The sequence below is a fragment of the Pteropus medius genome, unplaced genomic scaffold (genome assembly GCF_902729225.1).
Source record: "Pteropus medius unplaced genomic scaffold, Ma_sr-lr_union100, whole genome shotgun sequence".
NCBI lineage: Eukaryota > Metazoa > Chordata > Mammalia > Chiroptera > Pteropodidae > Pteropus > Pteropus medius.
In genome coordinates, this window is record NW_024350927.1 from 1,481,046 (window position 1) to 1,503,640 (window position 22,595).

Sequence of the window (22,595 nt, forward strand, 5' to 3'; positions counted from 1 at the left end):
CTCGGCTGTCCCAGCAGCTCAGCTCTTCGTCCTTAGCTGCCACCCCTTTCCCCCAAATGAGGCGGCCACTGCCCAGATGCATTCACAACCACTAGAGCTTTAATGGGTAGCTGGTAACCACCTCTCAGCTGTAGACAATTTCCGTCTTTTTCCAAGAGCTTCAAGCTGGTAGCATTTGCCACCCCTCTAGGTACTGAGGATGGGGGAACAGGGTAAGGAAGGGGCATGGTGTCTCGACTCCAGCCCCCCAAATAGGGCAAAGAACGCTGTCGCGTGGTGGGTGGCGACAGGCCATTCGTGCTGGGGCAGGGCTGGCGGTGCTAGGCCTGAGTCTGAGGCACCATCCTCCACCATTTAAAGGCAAAGGGCACCCGGCGGATGTTGGCACAGGCGCAGAAGTCTCCAATTTCAGTCAGGTAGCAGTCAAAGTCATTAATGAAGGTGCACTTGAAGCCCAGGGGCTCCAGCAACCGGCTGATCTCTTCTTCCAGGCAGCAGGTGCCTTTGATCTGGGGCCCAAAAGGCTTGGGGATGCCCAAGTTCTTGCCCATCACAATCACCCGCAGCTGTCGGAGAGACAGATGGGCAAGGCCTGGACAGGCTGGAGCCAAGGAAGAGTGCCCCATCCCTCTAAGAAGTGCTGTCAGGTTCAATGCAAGGGAAAACCCAGTTGCCTCTGGTTGGACTAGACCAGGAATAGCAAGCACACACCAGCAACCTTCTCCAGGCCTGTGCTGCAACCATCACTAAGCAGCCTTGGCCAGTCCAACTCCTGCTTGACCCTCCAGTGGCCCCCACGTGATTCTTAATGGCAAGACTGAAATCCCGCCTGGCCAAGGTCTGGCTTTGCCAACTTCCCCGGTTCCTTCCTCTACTGTATTTCTCATTCTGGCCTTGAGTCTTGTGCCATCATCTTGCTTTCCTCTCTTGGAGAGCTCTTCCTTCCATCCCTAGCTTTGTCAGTTGACTGCTGTCCATTTTTCATTTTTCAACTCTAGTGTTTCTTTCTCCAAGGAGCTTCTACCACCACTGCCCTGACCTATTCCCAGGGCTGAGGACAGAGTCCTGCTTCATGCCCAGAGGGCCACACAGGTCTTGTCAAATTAAAAGATGCCCATGTGTCAATGGTGAAAGGGCCTGTGTCTTTGGGCCTCAGGGAAGAAGTCTGCAAGTGTTTGAAGGAACTGATGAGCTCAAATGTCTCAATTCATTCTTAGGGCCCACGTGGTGGGTCACGGTTGCGTGAGAAAGGTCAGGTATAGGCCTAGCAGGAGTCTCCTATATACACGCACACACCCCAATTTCTCACCTATGCTACATAGGAAGAGTGTTAACTGTGAGCACTTCTGTGGCCCAGATGCTACTGCCCTGGTCATGGGCTCCCTGGACAGGAAGACCCCATCTCAGGGAGCTTCCCCGTGGCCTCAGCCAGCAGAGGCCTTGGCCTTCTCCACTCTGCCGGTAGCACAGCATCGCTGTCTGTGAGGTGGGCCATGTAGTGATGACCCCTGAGGTTGGGGATTAGCCCCAGGGCCCAGCCCATGGTCTCTACTTGGCAAGTCGCCCATCCTGGGCCCCACCCACTGTTCCCCCAAGGGGTCCTCCCACCACCTCACTTCCTCTCGGACATCCTCACAGGCTATGCCCCCACTTCTCATCCAGCACCATGTATATCAAGGGACCAGCCAGAGCTGGCTAAACAGCCCTACCCAGGGGGACATCCAGCCCGTCCCTGTGCTCCTCACCAGGTTGGGGAAATACGGCCTCGCGTAGAGTTTCTTGGTCTGCTGGCTGGAGGGGACGTTCGTCAGCTGCTCCAAGCAGAAGAGCTGTGGGACGTCAATGATGTCCCTCTCCACCAGGCCCAGCTCCCTCCTCAGGACGTCACGGTTCAGGTTAATGCACTTCTATGGGGTGGGAAGGGCCAGGAGAGCAAGTTTATTAGGAACCGAGGGTAATGGCGTGAAGCCGCTCCCATCTCTCCATCACTCGCTGTGTGCTGGAGCCTTACGTAGCATACCAGCTCTCAGAGTGGGCACAGGTCCCTTTTTCTGAGGGAAAGTCGGGGGGACTCAGAGCAAAGGCCTAGTCTCAAGAGGCCAGAATCTCATGGCCAGTCAATGGCTGGAGCAGCTACTAGGCCTGATTCTACTGTAGCATGTTTCCCCTTTGGCCCTCATTCCTGGCCGGAGTGGGGGCCCCGGGCAAGGAGAGGGGACTGGCAAGGATAAGTTCTCAGACCCAGGTACTCTGCTTCCTCCCTTAGGGACAGGAGCAGTGGTCCCCACTCACCCCTTCCCTGCTCAGACCGGCTAATAATGCAGGTGCCCAAGCACTTCCCTGGTCTGACACAGGGCTCACCACCACTGCACACCCAGAATACTGTCCCCCGGGCTCAGAGGTACTGTTTTGACCCCATACTTGGCCGGCTCCTACCCTGTGGTGCCAGGAGGCCTGCCCCGTTTTTGCAGGGGTCAGGGCACCAGTGCGCTGTGGCACAGAATGCACCTTGGCTAGGAGCCGTTAGGACCCCGTGGGCAAAGCGGTTGTGTGCTGAATGTGTGACCCTGGGCAGGTCATCGCCCCTTCCCTCCAGGCCTTGGCTTCCCTACTAGAGGTTAGGCGACCTCTCCAGCCCTTGTGCTTCTCACAGCCAGTGATCCACGTTTCAGAGAGCCGAGATGCTGGCTGATTCTGGACATCGAGCTGACGGGCCTGAGCCCTGAGAAGACCCTGGTCTGTTTCTAAGTCTCTGGTACAAAGAGCTTAGAGAAGTCAGAGATGGGGCTCCTCTGCCAGGAGGATGCTGAGCTACAGCCCTTTTCTGGTCAGACATAGACACCTTGAGTAGCACAGTGAGTAAAGCATGAACTTGAGAACCTCATAGGTTCAAACCCCAGTCCCCCAACTCATCAACAGGTGAGTGACCTTACCGAGCCCCACTCTCAGACACAAGATGGATTTTACTTCACAGGGTTGTTTCAAGGATTATAGTTAAGGTATCCTGCATGATACTTGGGCATAGTAGTTGCTCAATTAGGAACTCATTTAGATTGTCAGTGCCTCACCCCCCACTTTCCGGAGAAGGTCCCCCATATCCTTGGCCCCTACCTCCACATAGTCGTTCTGCTTTCTCATGTTTTCATCAGCCAGAAGTTGATTGATGGTCTTGGCCTCCCTCCCTGGAGGAAGAAGAGCAGCAAAGCGGGCAGCATTGTCCAGGATGGCCGACTGGGCAGGTTTTTGGGCCAGTGACTAGGGCAGGTGGCCTGACTAGTCTCCAGGGACCCACCTAGGTCAAAGGTCACATCTGGGGACTGAACAGGGCCCATGAAAGCCCAGGCGGGACATTAACTGCCACCAGCTGCTCTATCTCTGGTAGGAGAGAGGCAGCAGCCTAGGACAGGTTAGCAGATGCCTTCAGCCCCACTCACCTCTCACCTGCATTCTGTGACCTGTACAACCTGCCTACTTTCTACCTGTGATTGTGACCAGGTTATTCAGCTTTCCTTTAGTCGCCTCGTATTTACAACGGGGATGGCCGAGTCAGCTGAGGGAACAGCGTAGCATGTAGTATATGATGTGGTCCATGCTCAGTGCATGTCACTTTCTGTAAGCACTTCTAAAACTGTGAGATTCCCAGGGCCCACCCCGAAGGCTGACTGAGGAGGTCTGGAGTAGAGCCAAAATCCTACATTTCTAACAAGCTGCTGGCCCTCAGACCACACTGAGCAGCGAGGGTCTAGAGAACTCAACACCCCCTCCCATTTAGAACACCTGCATTTAGAACAGAAATGCTATACAATCTCTGCTGGTCCACTTATGTTTTCCTTAAGGGTAACCGGAAACCGCTGAAGTCCCACTGCTCAGGGACTTAGCATTCCCTGAATAGTTCCAGACACTAGTGTTAGCATCTGGTGTTCCCCACGCAAGGAGCCATCCATATGCTAATTGAGTCACGTACATTCTAGCAGCCTCTCAGCCATCCCAGAACTTCTGGCTCATCTGCCCGTGTTGTCCTAGCACCACCAGAATAGCCTTGACCTAGAACAAGGTGTTCTAATATGGTACACATTATGCTTTCATGCTTCTCTGGGACCCTTTCTACCAGGAAGAACAAAGTGAAACCACTCTAGAAAGGACATCTGGGGACGAAGGGACGGGTCTCGCCATCCTGTCACGAGGGTTCCCTTACTGTTAGAAAGGAGTTGACTCTTCCTCACATCTTCAAACAGAGGCATGTCTCCGTAGCCTTCCTTCTGTTTCTCCTGGAAGAGTTTGTAGCAGGAGCTGGGGCTGGCCAGGAGAAGCCGGAAGCCCTGGGAGACAGAACTAGCATCAGACTCCAGCTTCCCCTCCAGAAGCTTCCAAGGATCTCCAAAAGAAGATGGGAGACACCCTCTCCAGTCCCCCACACAGACCTTTTCGCCCTCACTCTTGTCCCGGGTGGGGACAAAGCACATGAACTCGTCCACGTGGCCGGTCATCAGCCAATCTGAGAAGAGTTCCACGGGGGCCTGGACTTGCTGGGCGTAGAGGAAGTCCTGGAGGGCCTTGCTCATGTCCCGGCTCTCTTTGCTTAAGGGGAGATGGAAGGGACAGCCTTTGAACCGCCACAGCCCAGGCTGGCCACCAACAATCCAAGCATCAGGCTACCTTCAGGCACCTGACTGTTCCACCCACTGGGCTCAAGGGGCTGGTCCCCAGGGGACGGGGTGGTTATTAAGAATCCCTCACTCTGGCCAACTCAGGACTGAGCCCAGTGATTCCAGACAAAGACTGAACCCTGGGACACGAGTTAGATTAATGGTCACACGTCTTGTGGGAGTGACATCCTGCTGGGTCAATAGGTTAGCCAAATTCAGCATGCTTCAATTCAAAACCTGGAATCACCAAAGATTGAATCATTTGTCTACTTTTCCTTCCTTTAGTCTCCTACGTGAATCAGAAGACTCAAATATCCTTGAGAGTTTGAGGAATGGTCCAGAGCAAATGACCAGCTGGGTCCCATGGGAGTCAGGTAGAGCCAGGTGAACTACCAGGATCTCTTTTTTTTTTAAAGACATCTCACCATCATCTGGCCTCTGGCCTCACCTGGGGTAAAAGCTGCTGCCAATAAGGATCCTGCCTAGAGGATATTCTTTCCCTTCGACCTTGACAGGTGGGGACACCATCAGGTTCCCAATGGAATCTATGCTGGCCACCCTGTGGTCCTTGGTGCACTGGATCACGTAGCCAACTCCAGGGCTCTGGAATGAGACCCGGCCAGCAGGGGTGTTAGAGGGGTGGGCTTTAAGCCTCAGTCATACCCCAAACCAGACTCTCACAGACTCCCAGACCCTCTTCCCCGAGAGGCCGCCCGGGCCCTCTCCCTTAGTGCCCCATCACTTCTGGGCAGGCACCAGGCCTGAGAGGTTGGACCCAGTTCAGATCGGCCGAACCGAGCCCCCCACCAGTGAGTATTTCATGGGGAAATCTTCAAGCTTGAGGACCCGAGGGGTGTCGAGGACCAAGGAAATGGTCTTGTGAGGAGCCTGGGTGTAGCAGAAGGCCATCTCATCCTGGAAGAGACAGGAAAAGAAGTTTTGAAGTCTTCTCTCCATCGGCTGCTTTCCAGGCTATATCCGGGCTTGCCAGCCACGATACTCCCTATACCCAGGCCACCTCCAGACAGGGAGTGCAAGAAGAACCCCCTTCTTCCTCCCAACTCCTGCTCAGCCCTCGAAACTCAGCTCAGGTATGTCCTATCCTTAGGGGCTTTTCCCTCACCCGTTCGTTACCCTGCTGGTTAAGTTTAAAATGCGGATCACCTAGATTCTTCTCTCGTCTCCTGCACCCAATCCATGAGCAAGCCTTCTTGGCTTTATTCCCGAAATACGTTGAGTGAAACCCTGTGTGGTTCCGTTCAGAGAAGCCACCCGAGTTCCTGCGTGCCTTCCGGCCAGTTTCTCCTTTCCTATTCTTGCCCCTTACTGAGACCTACTCTTTCTCAGCTGGAGGGGTCTTTTCAAACCTAAATCGGATCATTCGTACCCCTGATTCATGCCATCCAGTGTCACCCCGTCTTGCTCTAGATGTGTTTCTATTCCTTACCTTGGCTTAAGAGGTCCCCCCCACCCCGCCACACACCTTGTGGTCCAGCCCAGACCCGCCTCTGACCTCCCGGATCTGGCCACACCAGCCTTCCAGTCTTCAAATCCTCCATACTCACCCCACGTGACGATCTTCAGAAAGAGGTTCCTGTGCCTACAGGGCTCCTGCTTCTAATCCGTCCCCCAACCCCAGCCTTTGCTCCTCATTTTCTGAATTGCAAGATTTTTCTGACCACCCAACACCTGCTTTGGTCTAGTAAGTCTACATCATCTCATCTTCTTGCTTTCACGGCACCTAGAACTCTGTCCATCACTGCTGGAGCAGGGCAGGATCAGTCCCATTCGTTTTTATCTCCAGTCCTTAGAATGGTGCCCAGCACGTGGTAATCACTCAGCTATTTGTGGAGAATAGCGCACCAGGGGACTTCCTGCTCTGCCAGGGTCAGGCTGGACGCTGGAGTGGAGCGGTGCCCTGGCTCTGACAGCCTAAACCTGAAGGCGCCGGACGCTTCGGATGCTTAGGAGTTAAGGTTAGGTGTTCTATGATCTTGAACCATTCTGGAATGGGAGGAAGTTGGACTCTAAGCTCTATTCCTTGGTGGCTATGATTTAGGTAAGTTGTTTCATCTGAGCCTCTACTAAAGTCATCAAAACAAAGACGCCTCTACTTAGGCTTAGCTTTTCTGGGAAGCGGAGTCTCCCCTGCCCCCTTCCCCACAGTCAGGTCTCCCCTGGTGGAGCGTTACCTGGAGCCACCTGCCCAGGCGGTTGGGGTCCTCGTAGACGGAAGCTACCTGGCTGTCACTCTTCTCGCCGAGTTCCATTACCGCACTCACAAAACCCTGGACCTGCAGCTCCCTGTCACGGGAGACAAGCCAGCTCTGCGAAGGCCTTCGAGGCTCCCCTATTGGTCATAATCTCGCTGGTCAGGAGTAATTATGCCCCCGCCCACAAGGTGAGCAGAGTGGCTTCTCCCCCTCCGTCATGGAGCACAAGCTGATAGCTCAGAAAACGTCTTGCCCAGCATCACTCAGTTTAGCTCATAACAGAGCCAGGTCAAGAATTGTTAGTATCGGTCCCCACTCTGGTGGCCTAGGACCCTGCTGTCCGGACCCTGCAGTCACACTCCACATGTGCCTTCTACCCCCTGCCCCAGGCAGTTGGGGAGCCGCCCCAGGCTCTCCCACCCTGGTCTACCCCGAGGGCTGACTCTACTCTCCCCGAGGGGCTGTATTTTTTCCCCTGAGAAGCCAAGAAGCTAAGTGTCCCCTTGAGATGGCCATCTAGGTTGTCGTATTTGCGTAGGTGGCAGGGGTTGGGTCTGGAACCCTGGGATGTCATCATGCTCAGAACCTTGGGATCTTAGCACGGTTACGCTGGTCTACAGTGAACATCTGTTCCTTGTTGGAGATAAACATGATGTTTGCAGCCTTCTAAAAAGACCCATTTTATAAATAGATCCTCACAAGCTGAATGCTAGCAAGGTCACTCTATTGGGAAGTGTCACAACTGGGAATCTAATCTGGTTCCAGGTATAAGATTCGCATTGCTATTTTATGCTACTATTTCAAAGAATCCATTTCTCAGATCTACACAGACAGGGCTACAGGGACTGACTAGCCTGACGAGGTCTAGAACGGATGTGTCCCGGGTCTTCCGTGGCTAAGCTGGGTCAAGCCGTACCTGAACAGCACCCCTATGGGGGATCCTAGCACGAGTTCAGGAGATGCCTCCTGTGAATGAACAACGGACTTCAGAAACAAAGGACAAAGAAGAAAGATCTGGTGTCTGGACATCAGCAAAATCCCTCAAGCTCTTCCCTTTTACCTTCTCGTTCTGAAACCTGGCGTTCCTCTGAAGACCCTGCTCCCCAGCAGAGAAGAACTATTTTTCTTCTTTACCCCACTGGGCCTGGAGAAGGGATGTGGGTCCTCTTTGCCACCTGTAGCTGCCTTCAGGCCATCCTGGCCTCTTTAGATCCTTGACTTGACAGGTCTTGTTTCCTACCCCAGCGCAGCCCCCTCTCTCTGCATCACACCGCTTCCGAGACCTTGTTCTAACATGTGGTCCCACCCCCGCTTCTCCTGCTTGCCCCATCCAGTCCCTGGGCCAGCAGTTTGACCTCGTCGGGTCCTCTGGCCCTTGACTGCTCTCATCCCCATCACGCTGCTTCTCCACCCGTGTCTATGATGCATCATTATAATTACACCCTCATCCATCATCTACCTGGATCTATTCGCTTGGAAAACCCCCGACCCTAGTTAGACCCAGTTCCGCATTTATTCCCTAGAATTAAAATCACCAAAAGTCATCAAAGAAAAGCCCATGGCGACTGGTCGAAACAGCCACCCTACACAGGTCCTTAGCCCTGGACAGCCATCTTAACGATTTCCGAGCCAATTCTCTCCGCGGTCCCTCCTGGGGACAGAGCTGTCCTTGTACCTATTAGGCCAATTTGACATATAACCTACCATCTTGGTTCTCATGCTTGCCTTTTCCCTATCAGATTTTCCTTCTCTGCTAGATCAGTCATTAGCATTATTCCCTGCTTCCTACCTTAAAGAACAGCCTTCCCTCAGCCCCATATCCCCCTCCTAGCCTCTCCCCCTGAGACCGTTTCTCTGCAGTTCTGCACAGTTCTCCCTTTGTGCTCTTCCATTGTGCTTTCCCACCCTCCATTCGGGATTGGTCTGCGCAGCGGCCTCCGTCTTGCCCAGCCCAGGGGGCCTCCCATCCTCCTCCTCTGGGGTTGCATGAGGTTGGCCCCTTTCCTGGCATCAGCTCTTCACTCTTCTGATTTTTATCCAAACTCCCTCTTCCTTCTCCAGCTTCTTTGCTAGACTGTCTCGAGCCACGCGTTTAGGTGACTCCAGATCTCCCTGCTCGGGCTTCTTCCCCGCGTACACTCACCGCTCCGAAGAGGTCAGCTAGGCCCGTGGCTCTGCACACTCTCCAATGCCAGGGGCACCCGGACTTGCCTCGAGCCTCCAAACGTTCCCTCGAGCTCCACTTTGAAGCCCACCGAGTGCCTCCAGCTTTAAGTCTCCAGAACCAAAGCACCAATTCTATCCTACCTCAGGCAGTGGCACCCCCACTCACCTTGTTGCGGACCCCAAACCTAGGGGACACTCTTGTTTCTTTGCACCCCATACATCGGCTTATGTGGGGGGAGGTAAAGGATTCAAAGCTATCCTGGATCTAACCACTGTGTTCCCACCGTGGCCTGAGCCACCGCCAGGTCTGACTTGTAACAGCTGGGCTGGCCTCCTGCCTCCTGCCTGTTTGTACTCTTGGTTTTCTGCTTGGCTGGAGCAGTTGTGCAGACAGGACCCTTGGTGTGGCTTTCCATGGGTTTTACCTGCCAGGGCCGTTTCTGCCCTTCTCCCTGGGTACACGGTGACCCAGAGAGACGGTTCCTGACCTCCCTGCAGTTGGGTGTGACCCCTTGCGCCTCTTCAGGCCGTTGGCATGTGAGCAGAGCTTTTCAGGAAATTCCCAGACTCCAGCAGTGACACGTGGGCAGTTTTTCCCGGACATTGATGCTTCCTTTTTCCCACGGGCCAGGATTCAGAAGTGCTTGTGCCCAGCTTCCATCATAAAGATAAGGCTGCCTCCCCAGGGGAAAGCATCAACACGAGACTGAAAGGAACCAGGGTCCCTAATTGACAGGGGGAGGACGGTGCCACCCTCCTTCCTGCGGGCATCTAGGTGAGAGAAAGTTAACTTTAAACCACTGCATCTAGGATCTGCTACAATCCCAGAGGCTATGCTCTGAGCCACAGGGCCCACGAGGCCCTCCCTCCTGTCCTTGGCCCCATCCTCGTCTCCTTTGTCCTCTCTGCCTCTCACCTGCTTCCTTCCAGCTCTGCAGTCTTTCTTTCTGTCTCTAGAACACACTCTTTTTCCACCCTGCTTTATGGCACCTGATACTACCTGAGGTCATGACACCTACTTGTCGGTCTCCTCATAAGACCAGGGGAGGAACTTCGCACTCACTGCTCCATCCCTCACATTGTAAATGTTCAAACTCGTATCGTTGACCGTCTTAGGGACCAGGCAGCTCAAGTGGAAGGATTTAACATCCCTGGTCAGAAGTCTAGTCTCTTTTACTTGGCTGCCCAGACAGAAGGGGGTAGTAGGTAGGGAAGCGGCCTGCTACAGGCAGCCTGAGGGATTCTCACTTGCACAGGTAGACCTCCAGAGGCATCTGGGTGCTGGGGGTAAAGATGCAAGGAGCCACCCGGAATACCACTGTATCCTTGTGTACCAGGGTCTCTGGGATTGACTGCAATAGAAGAGACGATCCCAGGGTCCCATCGGTGACCTGGTTCCACATCCACTCTCTCCCCCGTCCCCCATCGAGGTCTCCAGATGCTCAGCCCAGCCCACCTTGAGGCTGGACTGTCCTCTGCAGCTCTTTCCCCCAGAGGAGTGAAACCCTAGCTCTAGCCACCAAGCCTTGTCCTCCCCTCTCCTCCCAGCTGATAGAGATGTCCCTTCCCCAGGGCAGTGTGTCTCCTGGGGGACTCACTGGGTCTTGAGATTCTTCCACCAGGGAGACAGAGTAGGAAATCAGGCCGGAGAAGTCAGCAGACGGGAACTCTATGGCTTCGACGTAGAAGGTCTCCTTCAAGTGGCTCTCGAGTGGAGCAAAGGTGTAGGTGTGCTGGCCAGGCCCCAGCACCAACTCGAAGGGGCTGGAGCCACCTTCTGGGAAGGAGAGGAGGGACAGACCAGCTGCCACCACACCCGATGGCCCAGGGTACCGGCTCCCTCATGTCAGAAGCCAGGCTGGGAGCTCTCGGACAGGAGCCCAGCTCACTTTGTCTTTACATTTCTAGTGTTTAGGGACAAGAGCCGCTTGCTCACCCACACATTTCGAAGGCCTATTGCATGCCGAGAGTTGGGACCTGGATAAAAACACCTGCCTTGGAGTTCAGTTTGGGGTTCAAGACTCACAGTGGGTCATTGTATGTATTGATTAACTTTGGCGGGGAGTATTATATAAAGTCTTAAAGTGTGCAAAGGTGGGCTTGGTGGCCTCACCTGAAAAGTCCAACATGAACTAAGCACCAGGAAGTGTCAGTGAGAACTGTCTACTGGATGGATCAGGCTCCATTGAGGGTTTCTGAATGAGAGAAGTTCCTATCATGGGCTAAGCCCATTTCCTTCTGCTTTTTTAGATCATAGAATGCCATGCATGGAAGAGAGAAGCAAGGTGACCACACGCTGTGGTTGCCCCCACTTAATTCGATCCCAAATCTGTCCTTTCTCCATCTCCAGAGATGAGCCTGACTCAGGGCCACTGGGCTCCCTCACCTGGACCATTTCTCCCTACTTGGCCTTCCTGCCATAGTCCCCACCCTTCCGATCCCTTCCCTGTGTGGCAGCCACAGTTCTGATGGTGGCTTCTCTGGCTCAAAGCCTGTAGATGGAGTCTGATTTTAGAAAATCCCAATCTAGGGCTACCTTGGCCACCGAAGCCCTGAAGGATCTGGGCACCACATCCTCCTCAGACCTCGTGCGTAGCAGGTGCCAACTGCCTTGGTCTCCCAGCTCCCCCAGCATGCCAGCAGATGGCTGCTGTGGCCATGGCCACCCCCAGGGCACAGGCACAGCACTGGTTCACTGGCCTAGTTTTCAAGCACAGTGATGGCCTGAGTTGGGCCGTGACCTTCCAGATGGAGTCTAGCTACGAGCATTTCTACAGGAAAAGCCTCCTTATAGTCACTGGGAGTGCTGGCTGTGGGCTCGGCCTCAGTCCCCTCACCTCTGCTGCTGCTGGCCGTGTATGGGCTGGGCCAGCTGAGAACACTCCTGGGGACTCCTGCTTCTAGTCTACTTGGAGGCTTCTCTGCTGGCCCTAAGCCAGGCCTTGAGGGGTCCGATTAGTAGGGTGGAGTCTTCTACCAGGACCCCCGCAGGTCCCCAACAGAGGCACAGCCCTTTCCACTCACTGCAGAGGTTCCGGCTAGCATGCTTGGTGCATGGCGGGCTCCCAACCACAGACTGGCTTGTGGCTGGCCGCCACTCAGCCCCACCTAGAGCTGCTCCAGGGCCCTGGGCTCCCCATGGCCGATCCACCGTAAGATGATTCACCGTGGAGTAGCAGGGGTGAGAAGGTCCCAAGTTGTCCTGCTACGAGCCCCTTACCAGCCGTCTCAGTGCTTCTGCGGTTGAGCCCCTGGGTGGCCTTCTCTCTGATCTCGTTGCTTGTTTTTAAGCATCGCTAATGCTTCACCTATGCCAGGAACTGTGGCAGAGGCTCAGACTGCATCTGCCTCCTCACCACACTTTGAGGCAGGTGCTGTGATTATCATCCCTATGACCCAGGCACAACATGGTCACCTTTACCTAGATCTTTCCTCACAGCGCTGGCCCTTGATCCCACTCAGTTCTCAGGCCGGTTCCCCCTGAACTCCTCCCGCCCCACCCCTGTCCTTGGCTGCCTGTCCATCCGAGAACAGGTATGACCGTCTCTCCAGAGCAGGAGCCCCAGGACACAGAGCAAACACTAACTTGAGCTGTGTTCTCTTTTTCTACCTTCCAGGTACCACTGGGCCTAGAGGTAGGGCAGGTGTCCTGTTCTTCTCTAGACCACTTCTTCATTCCTCAAGAATCCTAATCCCTTTGAAAGCCATATCAGATAATGCCGCTGCCGCGTTCCTCATTGCACGTGACCACCACCCTCGTCGCCCTCCATGGATCGTTCCAGTCCTCGCTTGTCTCCACCACCACTGTGGTCAATGCCATTTACGCCACAGACAAGGCCATCCGTACAGTCCGCACTCCTCTTATGTCAATGGATGGGAGTTCTGCACTGTCTGTGGTGCCAGTTTCAATGCTCACGGCCCAGCTATCACCTCCGAAACAGACTGGACAACGTCTTCCTCTTTTTAGCTCATCAATACGCCCATCTCAGTGATTCGACCCAAGCCCCAAATCTTCCCAGTGCCAGTTCCTTCCCCTCCCTCCCCTTGTCAGCCCCCTCACATTCCAAGATCGAGCACTACACCCACTCCCCGGCCCCCCGTCAGCTCCCACACGTTAGACCTCAACTCTGGTCCAACCAAGCCCGTAAGACTCTGGCATCTGAGCAGCTGGAGAAACCACCTCATTGAAGGACCTCATTGAAGATATGAGCAAACCTCAGAGCCGGCCCTCGGCACTGTCCAGAAACACTTGTTCGCACCTCCTACTTCCCATATTCTCTGAGTATGGTGCTCTCATTCCTACGATTTTCTCCTAGCTCCTGTCCCCTTCCACTGGGACAGCCCCATCTGCAGCCACCTATGCTGTGTGCTACCATCTTCAGATACTAGCCTCCTCCACACCCCCACCCCCACAGAGTGACCCCCAGCTATCACCCTCTACGTGCTCCTCTTTATGGGAATTCCCTTCCGTGGTCTGTATTCACCGTGCCCGCCCATCTTCAGTCTGGCGTTTATCCCCACTGTTATCAAACTCACTAATGCCTTATTTTGGAAACTAAGCTTTACCACGGATCTCATTAGTCTCTCGACAGCATCCGCCACGGTTGATCACCGCCTTCGTGAAGGCTCCCTCTCCAGCTTCCCATTTCTAAGATATAGCAAAGGAGGCTGAGAACATGCTTTTCAGAATCACTTGGACGACTTATTAAAACACAGTGGGCTGTGTATCCCTGACCTAGATTTGAGTAATTTTAAGTAAAAACAACAGCAAAAAAAAACGGGTGGGTAGTTTGACATACACGTGATTAAGTAGGGCATCTTTAGCAGGCTGTGAGACTCGCTGGCCTCCTGCACAGGCTCCAAGGACTGCCCAGCACGGTACAGCCCAGCCTGCCTCAGAATCGCCTCAAGGGGACAGAGCAGCCTTCGCGGCCTGAACAGGGCTTTGACCCATAGGTTTCTAAGGCTCATTCTGAGCTCGCAAGTAGAAGGGCCGCATACAACCTGGGCTGCCTCTTCTGGCTAGTCCCGGGTCACTTCCAAGTTCGGCTCTGACCCATGGTCTGCAGAAGAGATGGAATGGGAGATGCTGAGCTGAGGCCCTCCGAGGTATGCCCTCCATGCGGGAGACAGAGGTGGTCCGTTATGATAAACCACAGGGTTCACCAATTGCCCAGCTAAAGCTAAACGTGGCTTTAACGAGCTAGCACACTAGCATAGACCTCCAGAAGCCAAGAATTAAACTTCAATTTCAGGAATTCAGAGGCGCTGAATTCTAAACCTGATTAGGGAAGTCCGAAGACTTGTTTGTTCAAGCGTATGGTGCTAGCGTCCAGCGTGCCCACTTTCTAAACCAACAGCCCTTAAACTTTTCTAGAATAGGGACATGCCACCTGCCTGCCAGACTGATAAAGGCTGAAAGTGGCAGTGTGTGCTGTGGTGCCTGAGATGGACGTGCTAGCATACCTGCTACTGGTTTCTTGGCTTCTCTGAATTCTGGAAACTTAATATGGTGGGATCCCGGTTAAGAAGTGAAGATGGATTCTTCTAGCAGAAGTAACTGGGAAAGGAGGTTATCTAATCTGTATAAGGCAATCATTATTTTAGTCATCTTGCGTTTCTCTTCTTCCAGATGTGAAAATTGTGCAGGATTAGGCACTATCGACACCTGTGTTGGAGAAAGTGGCCTAGAGGTACAACTCACCCACGTGTGTACACAGCCTTAGGTGAAGGTGCCAGTCAGACAATCCTAGGAATATAAGTCTGGCCACAACAGACCCTGACTGCACCTCTAGGTCCCAGTGGGATTCTGAAGGTGACCCTGCAGTGTGGGGGGTGTGGCCACAACTCATCCTGGAAGTGAGACTAGACTAAGCTGGAGCTGGTACGACACTCACCTTGGGGCCGGTAGACTCTCGCCTTCTCCGATTCTTCCTCCGAGGTGTGGAGAACCAGTCGGTGGTTCTTTAAAATGCAGGCGGGCCCCTGAACGTTCAGCATCATCTGGGACAGATTCTTTATTTCTGAGCAAGATACAAGGCAGAAGTTCAGGGCTTCTGGAGGCCAGCACTCCAGGGGCGGGGGGGCTTGTGTATCGGAGCCTGAGGACCCTCCTCCTCCTCCGTCTCTGGCCCAAGCTGCCCAGGCCTGCATCATGTCTTGTTCCCTGCATGGCCACAGGCGACTCACAATCCTCAGGGCCCACTTCACTTTGAGAGAGGATAGCATTCAGCCTACATGGTAGTAAGTAGATGCCCCCCACAAACACCTAGAACAGGGCCTGGTGTAGTCAGGTCATTGAAGGGTCCCCTCCAGCCTTGGGGTGAACCAAGACATTTGTTTTACTGCTAAGACCTAGAACCCAGGTCCTAACCACAAGTCAGGTCCAGATCCAAGATTGTGTTTGCCTGAGATGGTCCGGGTTCCTGCCCCAGGCTCTGAGAGGATTTTAGGGAGAGTCTCACGTACCCTTTGTGTCTTCATTTAATCTTCTCAACCACCTCGTGAGGCCAACTGTATCATGCCCACTTTACAGATGCCAAAACAAGACCAGGGATGTTAACATGCTCAAGTTCACAGCCAGGAAATTAAAGTTACCTGACATTAGATCCCATGTTCTTCCCGTGGGGATGTGTGGCCTCTTTCTTCCCACTTACCAACTTCAAGCCATTGACAAGTGACATCAGCCTGGAACCCATGTTTGCTGAGGGGTAAGGCAGGAAAGCCCCAGAGCAGGGCACAGCTCGAAGAGGAAAGGTAGTAATAGTCCCAGGTCAGTGGCTAGTTCTTTCTTACCCTCTGAAAAGAACACCTTCGTCGTCCTTTTGTCTGTAAGCTGGACCATGTCAGGAGGGCTACAGTTTACAAGCAGGATGGCACCCCAACCACCGGGGCCCCAGATCCAGTTTTTCTGCAAAGACGGCAGGAATGCTGGTTCAGGAAGATGTCAGGTAAACCCAGATGCTCCCCCCGTCAGGGGCAGAACCAAGCCTTTTCTCCAGAGTGACAGGGACCTCTAGGTCAGAATTTGCCAACCCAAGTGCCTTATAGCAACATGAAGGTAACATCAGGTAAGTGGGCCAAGAGAAAAGGGAAAAAAAATCTAGAGATAGTTATGAGTTTTCTACCTTGTGTCAAGGGAAGTAGAGACTGAGGCCAAATAGAGGAGACGTGTCCATCCGAAGGGGACAGCTGACCTCCTGTTCTAGCTGACTATACGACCAGGCTAGGATACGAGCGTAGCGTCACCAGACATATTTTTGAAAAAGCTAGAATTTAACTTCACAACCCCTGAGCGGTATTGCAGCAGTTTGACCTGAGATGCCATGAAGGTGGAACACAGTGCCGGATCTGGCTCGGGGGCCCCAGGCCTGCACCCTTCCCCTGGCAGCCTCACCTTAGCCTGTTGGTCACTTGCCATCTCGACGTGCCCACTGCGGTAGATGTCCACATCCAGGGAGACCGCTGCAACAGGGGGGAAGGATTTCAGCTCCCTGGACCTGCTGGGTGGAGCCTCAAAGCTGTAGCTAACCCCCAGGGCTGCCCAAGGCTGGTGCCAGGGCCATCCAGCCCGTTGGGCACACTGTCATCTCAGCAGAAGTAAGTTCCTCAGAGGCAGACTGTTTCTTGTGAGCAAGTCTGGAGAGGCCCAAGTGCTCACATGTCTCCCCCAACCTCTTGGGAATTCATAAAACAAGTTCCCTGGGGTCATGGTGCCATTTTGTGCCTCTTGGCCTCCACCCAGGTGGTTCCTACCTGGGAGGGCCCACCTCTTTAGCCTTCTGGAAAGCTCGTGGCACTCTAAGACATAGGAAAGCCTTGATACATGGCAATTGCAAGCCCCGTTAGAGCTTAAGGATCCAGGCTCCGCCCCAGTATCACCAGAGGCCCCTCCTACTGTCTTTACATCCCACCCACTCCTCCTCCCCCAACATAACTGACCACCGTATGACTTTGTTCATAGCTCTTGTCATCTGACATGCTATTTTGCAACTGGAACGTCAGGGCCGTAGGAACAAACCTTGGTGGCTGCTGCGTACTTGGCACCTGGCACAGATGCTCAGGACCAGATGCCTGCTGCAAACCAGGTACTGTGCTAGGTCCTAGGGGTCCAACAGCACACAAGTCAGGCCCTATCTTCTTCAGACGTAAAGGGGTGTGCATGGCACAAGGGGCGAATAAGTAAAACGTACATGTGTCCGATGGTAAAGTGTCTTAGGAGACTAGGAAGTGGACTAAGGGGAGTCGTTTCAGTTTTAGGGGCTCAGAGAAGTTTTCCAAGTTGAAATGTGAACTGAGACCCAAAGGAGGCCCCCAAGTGATCTGTGTTAATATCTGGGGTAAAAGCAAATAGAATAGGAAGGGGGCAAGTTCGAGAGTCAAAGAAGCCAAAGCACCTAGAGCACGATGAACGAGGGCAGGAAGACGAGGCCCTGGGTCAGAGGCAGCATGGGCTGGCTCGGGTAGCGTGGGTAAGGGGACGCTGGCTTTAATCCAAGGATGTAGAAGCAGCGGATGCTTTGATCTGAGGAGACGTCATCTGATAACCTTTTACAAGGGACCGAATCAAGACTGGACCTATAGAAGGTCAAGGATGGAGCAGAGAACCCCACTAGGGGACCTTTGCAGTGACACAGGCAGGAGATGACAGTGGCTCGGAGCAGGCCAAGAGCATTGAAAGTGGCAAGTGGCTGAATTCCAGCTAAACTCAAGGTCGCACCGACAAGATTCACGCATTGACATGAGTCAAGAATAAAGGTGAGGCCAGAATGTGTGGCCTGACCAGCTAGAATAGACTATTTACTGTGATGAGGAAGATAATTAAAAATAAGTGTTTGGGGTAAAGAATCAGTACAATTTGGGGTATGCTAAGTCTGAGACATTGGATACTTATCAGTTGTGCTGGGTCAGCGAATATCCAAGCCAAGTTGATGGGAGATGCCTGGCTAGAGTCCTGGGAATCGTCAGGAGCCGCATGACTGGCTGCCTGAGGCCGGAAGCACTTCACTGACAGACTTGAGGGGTGAGCCACAAAGGTTGCAGCAAAGGGATCTGAGAAGGAACAGCCAGCTAGGTAGGGGGAACCAAATGCAGGGTCCCTGAAGTGTTTCAAGGGAAATGCATCAAGGAAGGATAACCAGTTGGCATAAACACGGACAAAGGTCAAGGTAAAGGAAGATAGAGTTGACCAGCAGACTTAGGGGAGTAGAAGTTGTTAGGGTCCTAGAAAAGGGCAGTGTTGGTGGTGGGCGTCTCATCCGAGTTTGAGATTCAAGAGAAAGAGAGAAATTGAGGATGTAGAGATGTCTCCAAAGCAGCAGAGAGGTGGGGAGTTTGAGTTTAGAAAAAGGTTTAAGAGAATTCAGTACAGCTTATTCCTTAATAGGCATAATAGGAAAGATCCGGAAGAGAAGGGGGAAGGGATGGCAGCTTCCTACATAGTAAGAATTCCTAAAGGAATGTTCTTGAATGAGCGAGAAGGATCCGGCGTGATAAAGTTAACTTTGGACCAGACACGTCATCCATCATAACAGAGGGGAATGTCAGCACCAGCCATAGGTAGGTGGGTAGATGGGAGCACGTAGAAGTTCCAATTGCTTCTGTTCTCAGAGACTTACGTCAGCAGTGGGTGAGGGTGGGGGTGAAGTGGCTGAGCTGAGGCGGGAGTGAGTGCGTTGACTGAATCCACTTAGGACACTTGGAAGGCATCTCAGTACAGAAAGAGCCCCTTCCTCTGGCTTCCGGCCAAGCCCACCCCTCATCCAGTGATGGGAGCAGCACTCACCAATGCCAGTGAGGTAGAGCTCAGCTGTGGCCATGGGGACCTCCTCGTCGGGCTCATAGTATGAGACCGAGATCTGTGGAGACAGTACCCAGCACCCATGGGAACACTGGAGGACAAGAGGCAGGAGCAGGACCTCGGCCATGTACCCGAGTCTGGCTTCTTGACCTTGGTCTCACATTACAGCTTCTGATGTCTCATCGTGCGTGGTACAGGCCCACTGGACTGTAACTAGGACTAGGTCGGAATAACCCATTTAACATGCCATGACCACTGCAGGCAGGTCTCGCAATAACCCATCCAGGTGGGCTCCACCCCTAAGGGCAGAGGGCTCAAGGGACTTGCCCTATGTCATTCATTCAGAAAGGGGTGGCACAAGATTGACGATCCAGGCTGCCCGGCTCTGGAGATCAAGCTTGAAACCATGTTCTACGCCCTGCCCACTATACCTGCCCTCCTGGGATTCCACCTGTTACCCATGAGGTGGGCAGTGAAGAAGTGGAGCCTCCAGTAAACTGTTCACTCATGATTGCCAGATGGGAAGGGGGTTGGGGGCAGGGTGAAACGGTGAAGAGATTAATACAAATTGGTAGTTACAAAATAATCACAGAGATGTGAAGTACAGCATAGAAAACAGTCAACCGTATTGTAATAACTGTATAGCACCAGGTGTGTATTATTCAGGGGACCACCTTGTGTTATATAACTAACCATTATGCTGTACATCTGAAACTAATATAAGACATTGAATGTCAACTCTAATGGAAAAATAAGAAAACCTGCTCACTCGGAAGGTCGTGGGACACACCCAGGGTGTATGGAAAGACAGGAATTGGAACTGTCTTTCCTGTGTCCCGAATCAGCCTCTGCTTCTAGAGGGGCCTTTATACTTTAGACAAAGACTTGCCCTTCAGCCACTGGCCTTGACCACAAGCCTTCATCACTCAGCAGAGAACCGAACTCTAGCTAGGACCATGCTTACATGCACGTGACCACCACCTGATCCTAAACGAAAGTTTTTGTCCTTCAAGATCAAGTATCTCCGTAGGCCACTCCTGACGGTGCCGGAGGTTGAGACCTGGGCAGAGAATGCCTCTCCGGTCATCTGGGCTCAGCTGGGACACATTACAGCTTGAATTCTCACCTGGGAGATGCATAGTTCTTATCTAAGTGTGCTACCTGCCTCTTAGGTAAGTGCCTGCCCCGGGCACACCGCGTAGAATGGGTATGTAATACCCAGCTGAACCCTCTGCCAACTCACGGCAGACCACTCAGGCAGGTTCTGCCGACAGGGGTCCCCTAGTCCTGAACGTGCTTCATAGGTAGTTCTCATCCTCAGTGTCACAGTGGAGTCGCCTGGAGAGCTGTGGACTACCGATGCCATTAGCCCACCCAGGTTGATCTAATTGGTGGGTGTGGTGGGAGTTGGGTATTAGAGTCTCTGGTGATTCTAATTACTCTGCAAGAGTGATCTTCACTACAGAACCCTTAACCCCCGATGGCCCTGACGGCCTGTTCCACTAGGTGGAAGTCAACCCCCGCCTGCCACAGATGCCCCATTAGGAAGGCGGCTTACCCAGGAGAAAGGGCACAGACTTAGGCTTAAATCCACTCTAGTTACGCTTAGGTCACACTGCGCCTCATGTAAAACGGGGCAAAGCCAACCTCTTGAAATGTGACAAAGTACCAGAACATAGCACGTATTTAATACACATTAGCTCTTAAGTTTCATGAGGATTGCCACAGGCAGAAGACCAGCCTGAGCCAAAAAGCCCATTTGAGTTCTGCCAAAACCTTTTAAAAGCCTGACTTTAAAAGCAGCTGCTTTGGAAGCCAGCCCAGCGTGACGGTCAGAGGAGGTGGACATGCTTGAGCTTGCATGCCGATTACTGGCCTGGACAGGGCACTTTCTCTCAGTGCCTCGGTGTCTTCATCTAAAATGGGGACATGGAGTGCCGCCCACCCCACGGGTTGGTTGCAACCATTAGAAAGTCTCAGACGTGCGAAACACTTGGCACCAAATTTCATAGACTCATAGCCCACGAGCTGAGTTAGCGCCTCCCACTCCGGGCCTACCTTGTCCCCGTCGGTGGCAGGGCTGGGGGACGTCATCTTGACCAGCACATCCATGGGATCGGACAGGGACCACCGGGTCGTGGCAGGGTCCTCGCTGGTCGTCACCGGGACTGCATTGCGGATATCAACCAAGACCCCCGGAGAGCCACTGACGGTGAAGGACTCGCACTTGTGCGGGGCACACCTGGTTTGCCCAACACGGAGACAGAGATAAGGGCATGAGAGTCTTATCTTCTCAGCCTAGGGTGCAGCTGGCATGGTGGGGGTGGCTCTCCATTCTCTCCTCAAGGTGCTGAGGCACCCTGGTTTAAGGTCAGGGCCGTTTTGGGGTCCTAACACGACTTCAGCTTTACTCCTACCATCCCCTACTCCGAGGACCCCCCCACACCCCCCTTATCCTCCCTCCAATGAGCTCTAGCCTTACCTTCCCACTAATGCTCTAGAAATCACCAAAGTTATGCCTTATTTATAAACTCTCAACTCCCAATGAGGAAAAGCCACGAGGGATCGCTGTAGGGGAAAAAACACGGCCTAGGACAATGAGGTCTGTCCTGTGACCCTAGGGAAGATCTGGTCTCTTGTTAGTGCAATGCCTCCCCGCTGAGCCTCCAACTTACAGGGGTCTCCCTTGAGACCCAGCCTCACCCCCATTTCACTGGTAAGAGGACCAAGAGAGGGCAGGGCATTTGTTTCTAAGGCCCCACAGCCTGTAAGGGGCAGAGGCAGGGTTTAGATCTGAATCCTGCAGCATCAGGACTAGAAGGCCCTTAGACACCCAGATGAGGCTCCTAGAGCTAAGGCAGGATGACGAGGTAAGATGCAGAGAAGGGAGGGAACCCCAGACCCCTACACAAACCAGGGGCGGCCCCAGGAGGGGAGCCAGGCGCCAATCTCCCTACTCGGACCTGCTTCCCCCTGCCCCTAGCCAGCCCTGGCAGTGCCCTAAGCTGCTCACCTACTGAGATCCAAGCAGATTTCTGTGCCCAGTACACAAATGGCATGTTCAGGGCTGTCCAGGGACAGGTGGATGATGCCCTGGAAGGCCATGGCACTGCCCACCAAGCTGACCACCCTCACCCAGCACGGCAGCCTCAGATGACCCTGGAGCTCCCTGCTGTCCTCCCCTTTTATGGGCTCAGGGCCTCTCCAGCCCACCCCCTTGTTAAGGAGGCTTCAGCAGCTGCCCAGGAGTGACTTTCTCCATCAAGGCTGCAGAGGAGCAGGTGGGGTCAGAACCACTTCATCACTCATTTATTAGGCAGCCAGTATCTGCAGACACAAGGCCCATCCGAGCCTGTCTGCTTAGGTCTCTGCCCTTCAGCTGGGAGAAAGAGGGGCTCTAGAACTAGCAAGCTGGCCACAGCACTGGAGAACTGACTCATTTGGAAGCTGTCAGGAGCAAGTGTCTGGGTGGCAGCAAGTGGCAGCAACACCAGGCTCTGGAACCTCAGATGTAGGGGTGGGGATGGTTCAAGGAAATTGACAAGGCAAGCCCTGTAAAGTACTGAGCCACGGGATCTCCACGCTCTGGTGGTTGCAAAAATGATCACGGGGGCTCGTTAAAGTTGTAGCTCCTGGGCCTGGCAGGTCTGTAGTGTGGTCCAGAAACCTGGGTTCCATCCCCAGGTGAAGAGGAGCAGCTTGTCCACCTCTGTGTCACCAGCTCCCAGCAGGGGCTGGGCAAGTGTCGGGGCGGGGGAGGAGGAAGGAAGG

General features: G+C 53.6%; 1 protein-coding gene across 1 annotated transcript; it reads right to left on the minus strand.

The window, feature by feature from the left end:
* Positions 1 to 320: 320 nt before the first annotated feature.
* Positions 321 to 21,947, minus strand: PADI6 (peptidyl arginine deiminase 6). Its single transcript, XM_039842088.1, has 16 exons — positions 21,838 to 21,947; positions 20,883 to 21,066; positions 18,810 to 18,882; positions 16,422 to 16,489; positions 15,821 to 15,935; positions 14,923 to 15,048; positions 10,624 to 10,802; positions 10,274 to 10,377; positions 6,839 to 6,950; positions 5,454 to 5,561; positions 5,095 to 5,249; positions 4,422 to 4,578; positions 4,196 to 4,319; positions 3,112 to 3,182; positions 1,746 to 1,907; positions 321 to 566 (listed from the first exon to the last, which is right to left on the minus strand). Exons 1-16 carry the CDS (start codon positions 21,927 to 21,929, stop codon positions 321 to 323), a joined length of 2,076 nt encoding a protein of 691 aa, XP_039698022.1. The 5' UTR covers positions 21,930 to 21,947.
* Between the last annotated feature and the right edge of the window lie 648 nt (positions 21,948 to 22,595).

Coding starts and splice junctions, on each gene's coding strand:
- PADI6 (XM_039842088.1), bottom strand. CDS start 21,929: ATGGCCTTCCAGGGCATCATCCACCTGTCCCTGGACAGCCCTGAACAT. Junction 21,067..21,837: donor ATCTGCTTGGATCTCAGTAG/GTGAGCAGCTTA, acceptor TGGGCAAACCAG/GTGTGCCCCGCACAAGTGCG. Junction 18,883..20,882: donor CTGCCACCGACGGGGACAAG/GTAGGCCCGGAG, acceptor CTGTCTCCACAG/ATCTCGGTCTCATACTATGA.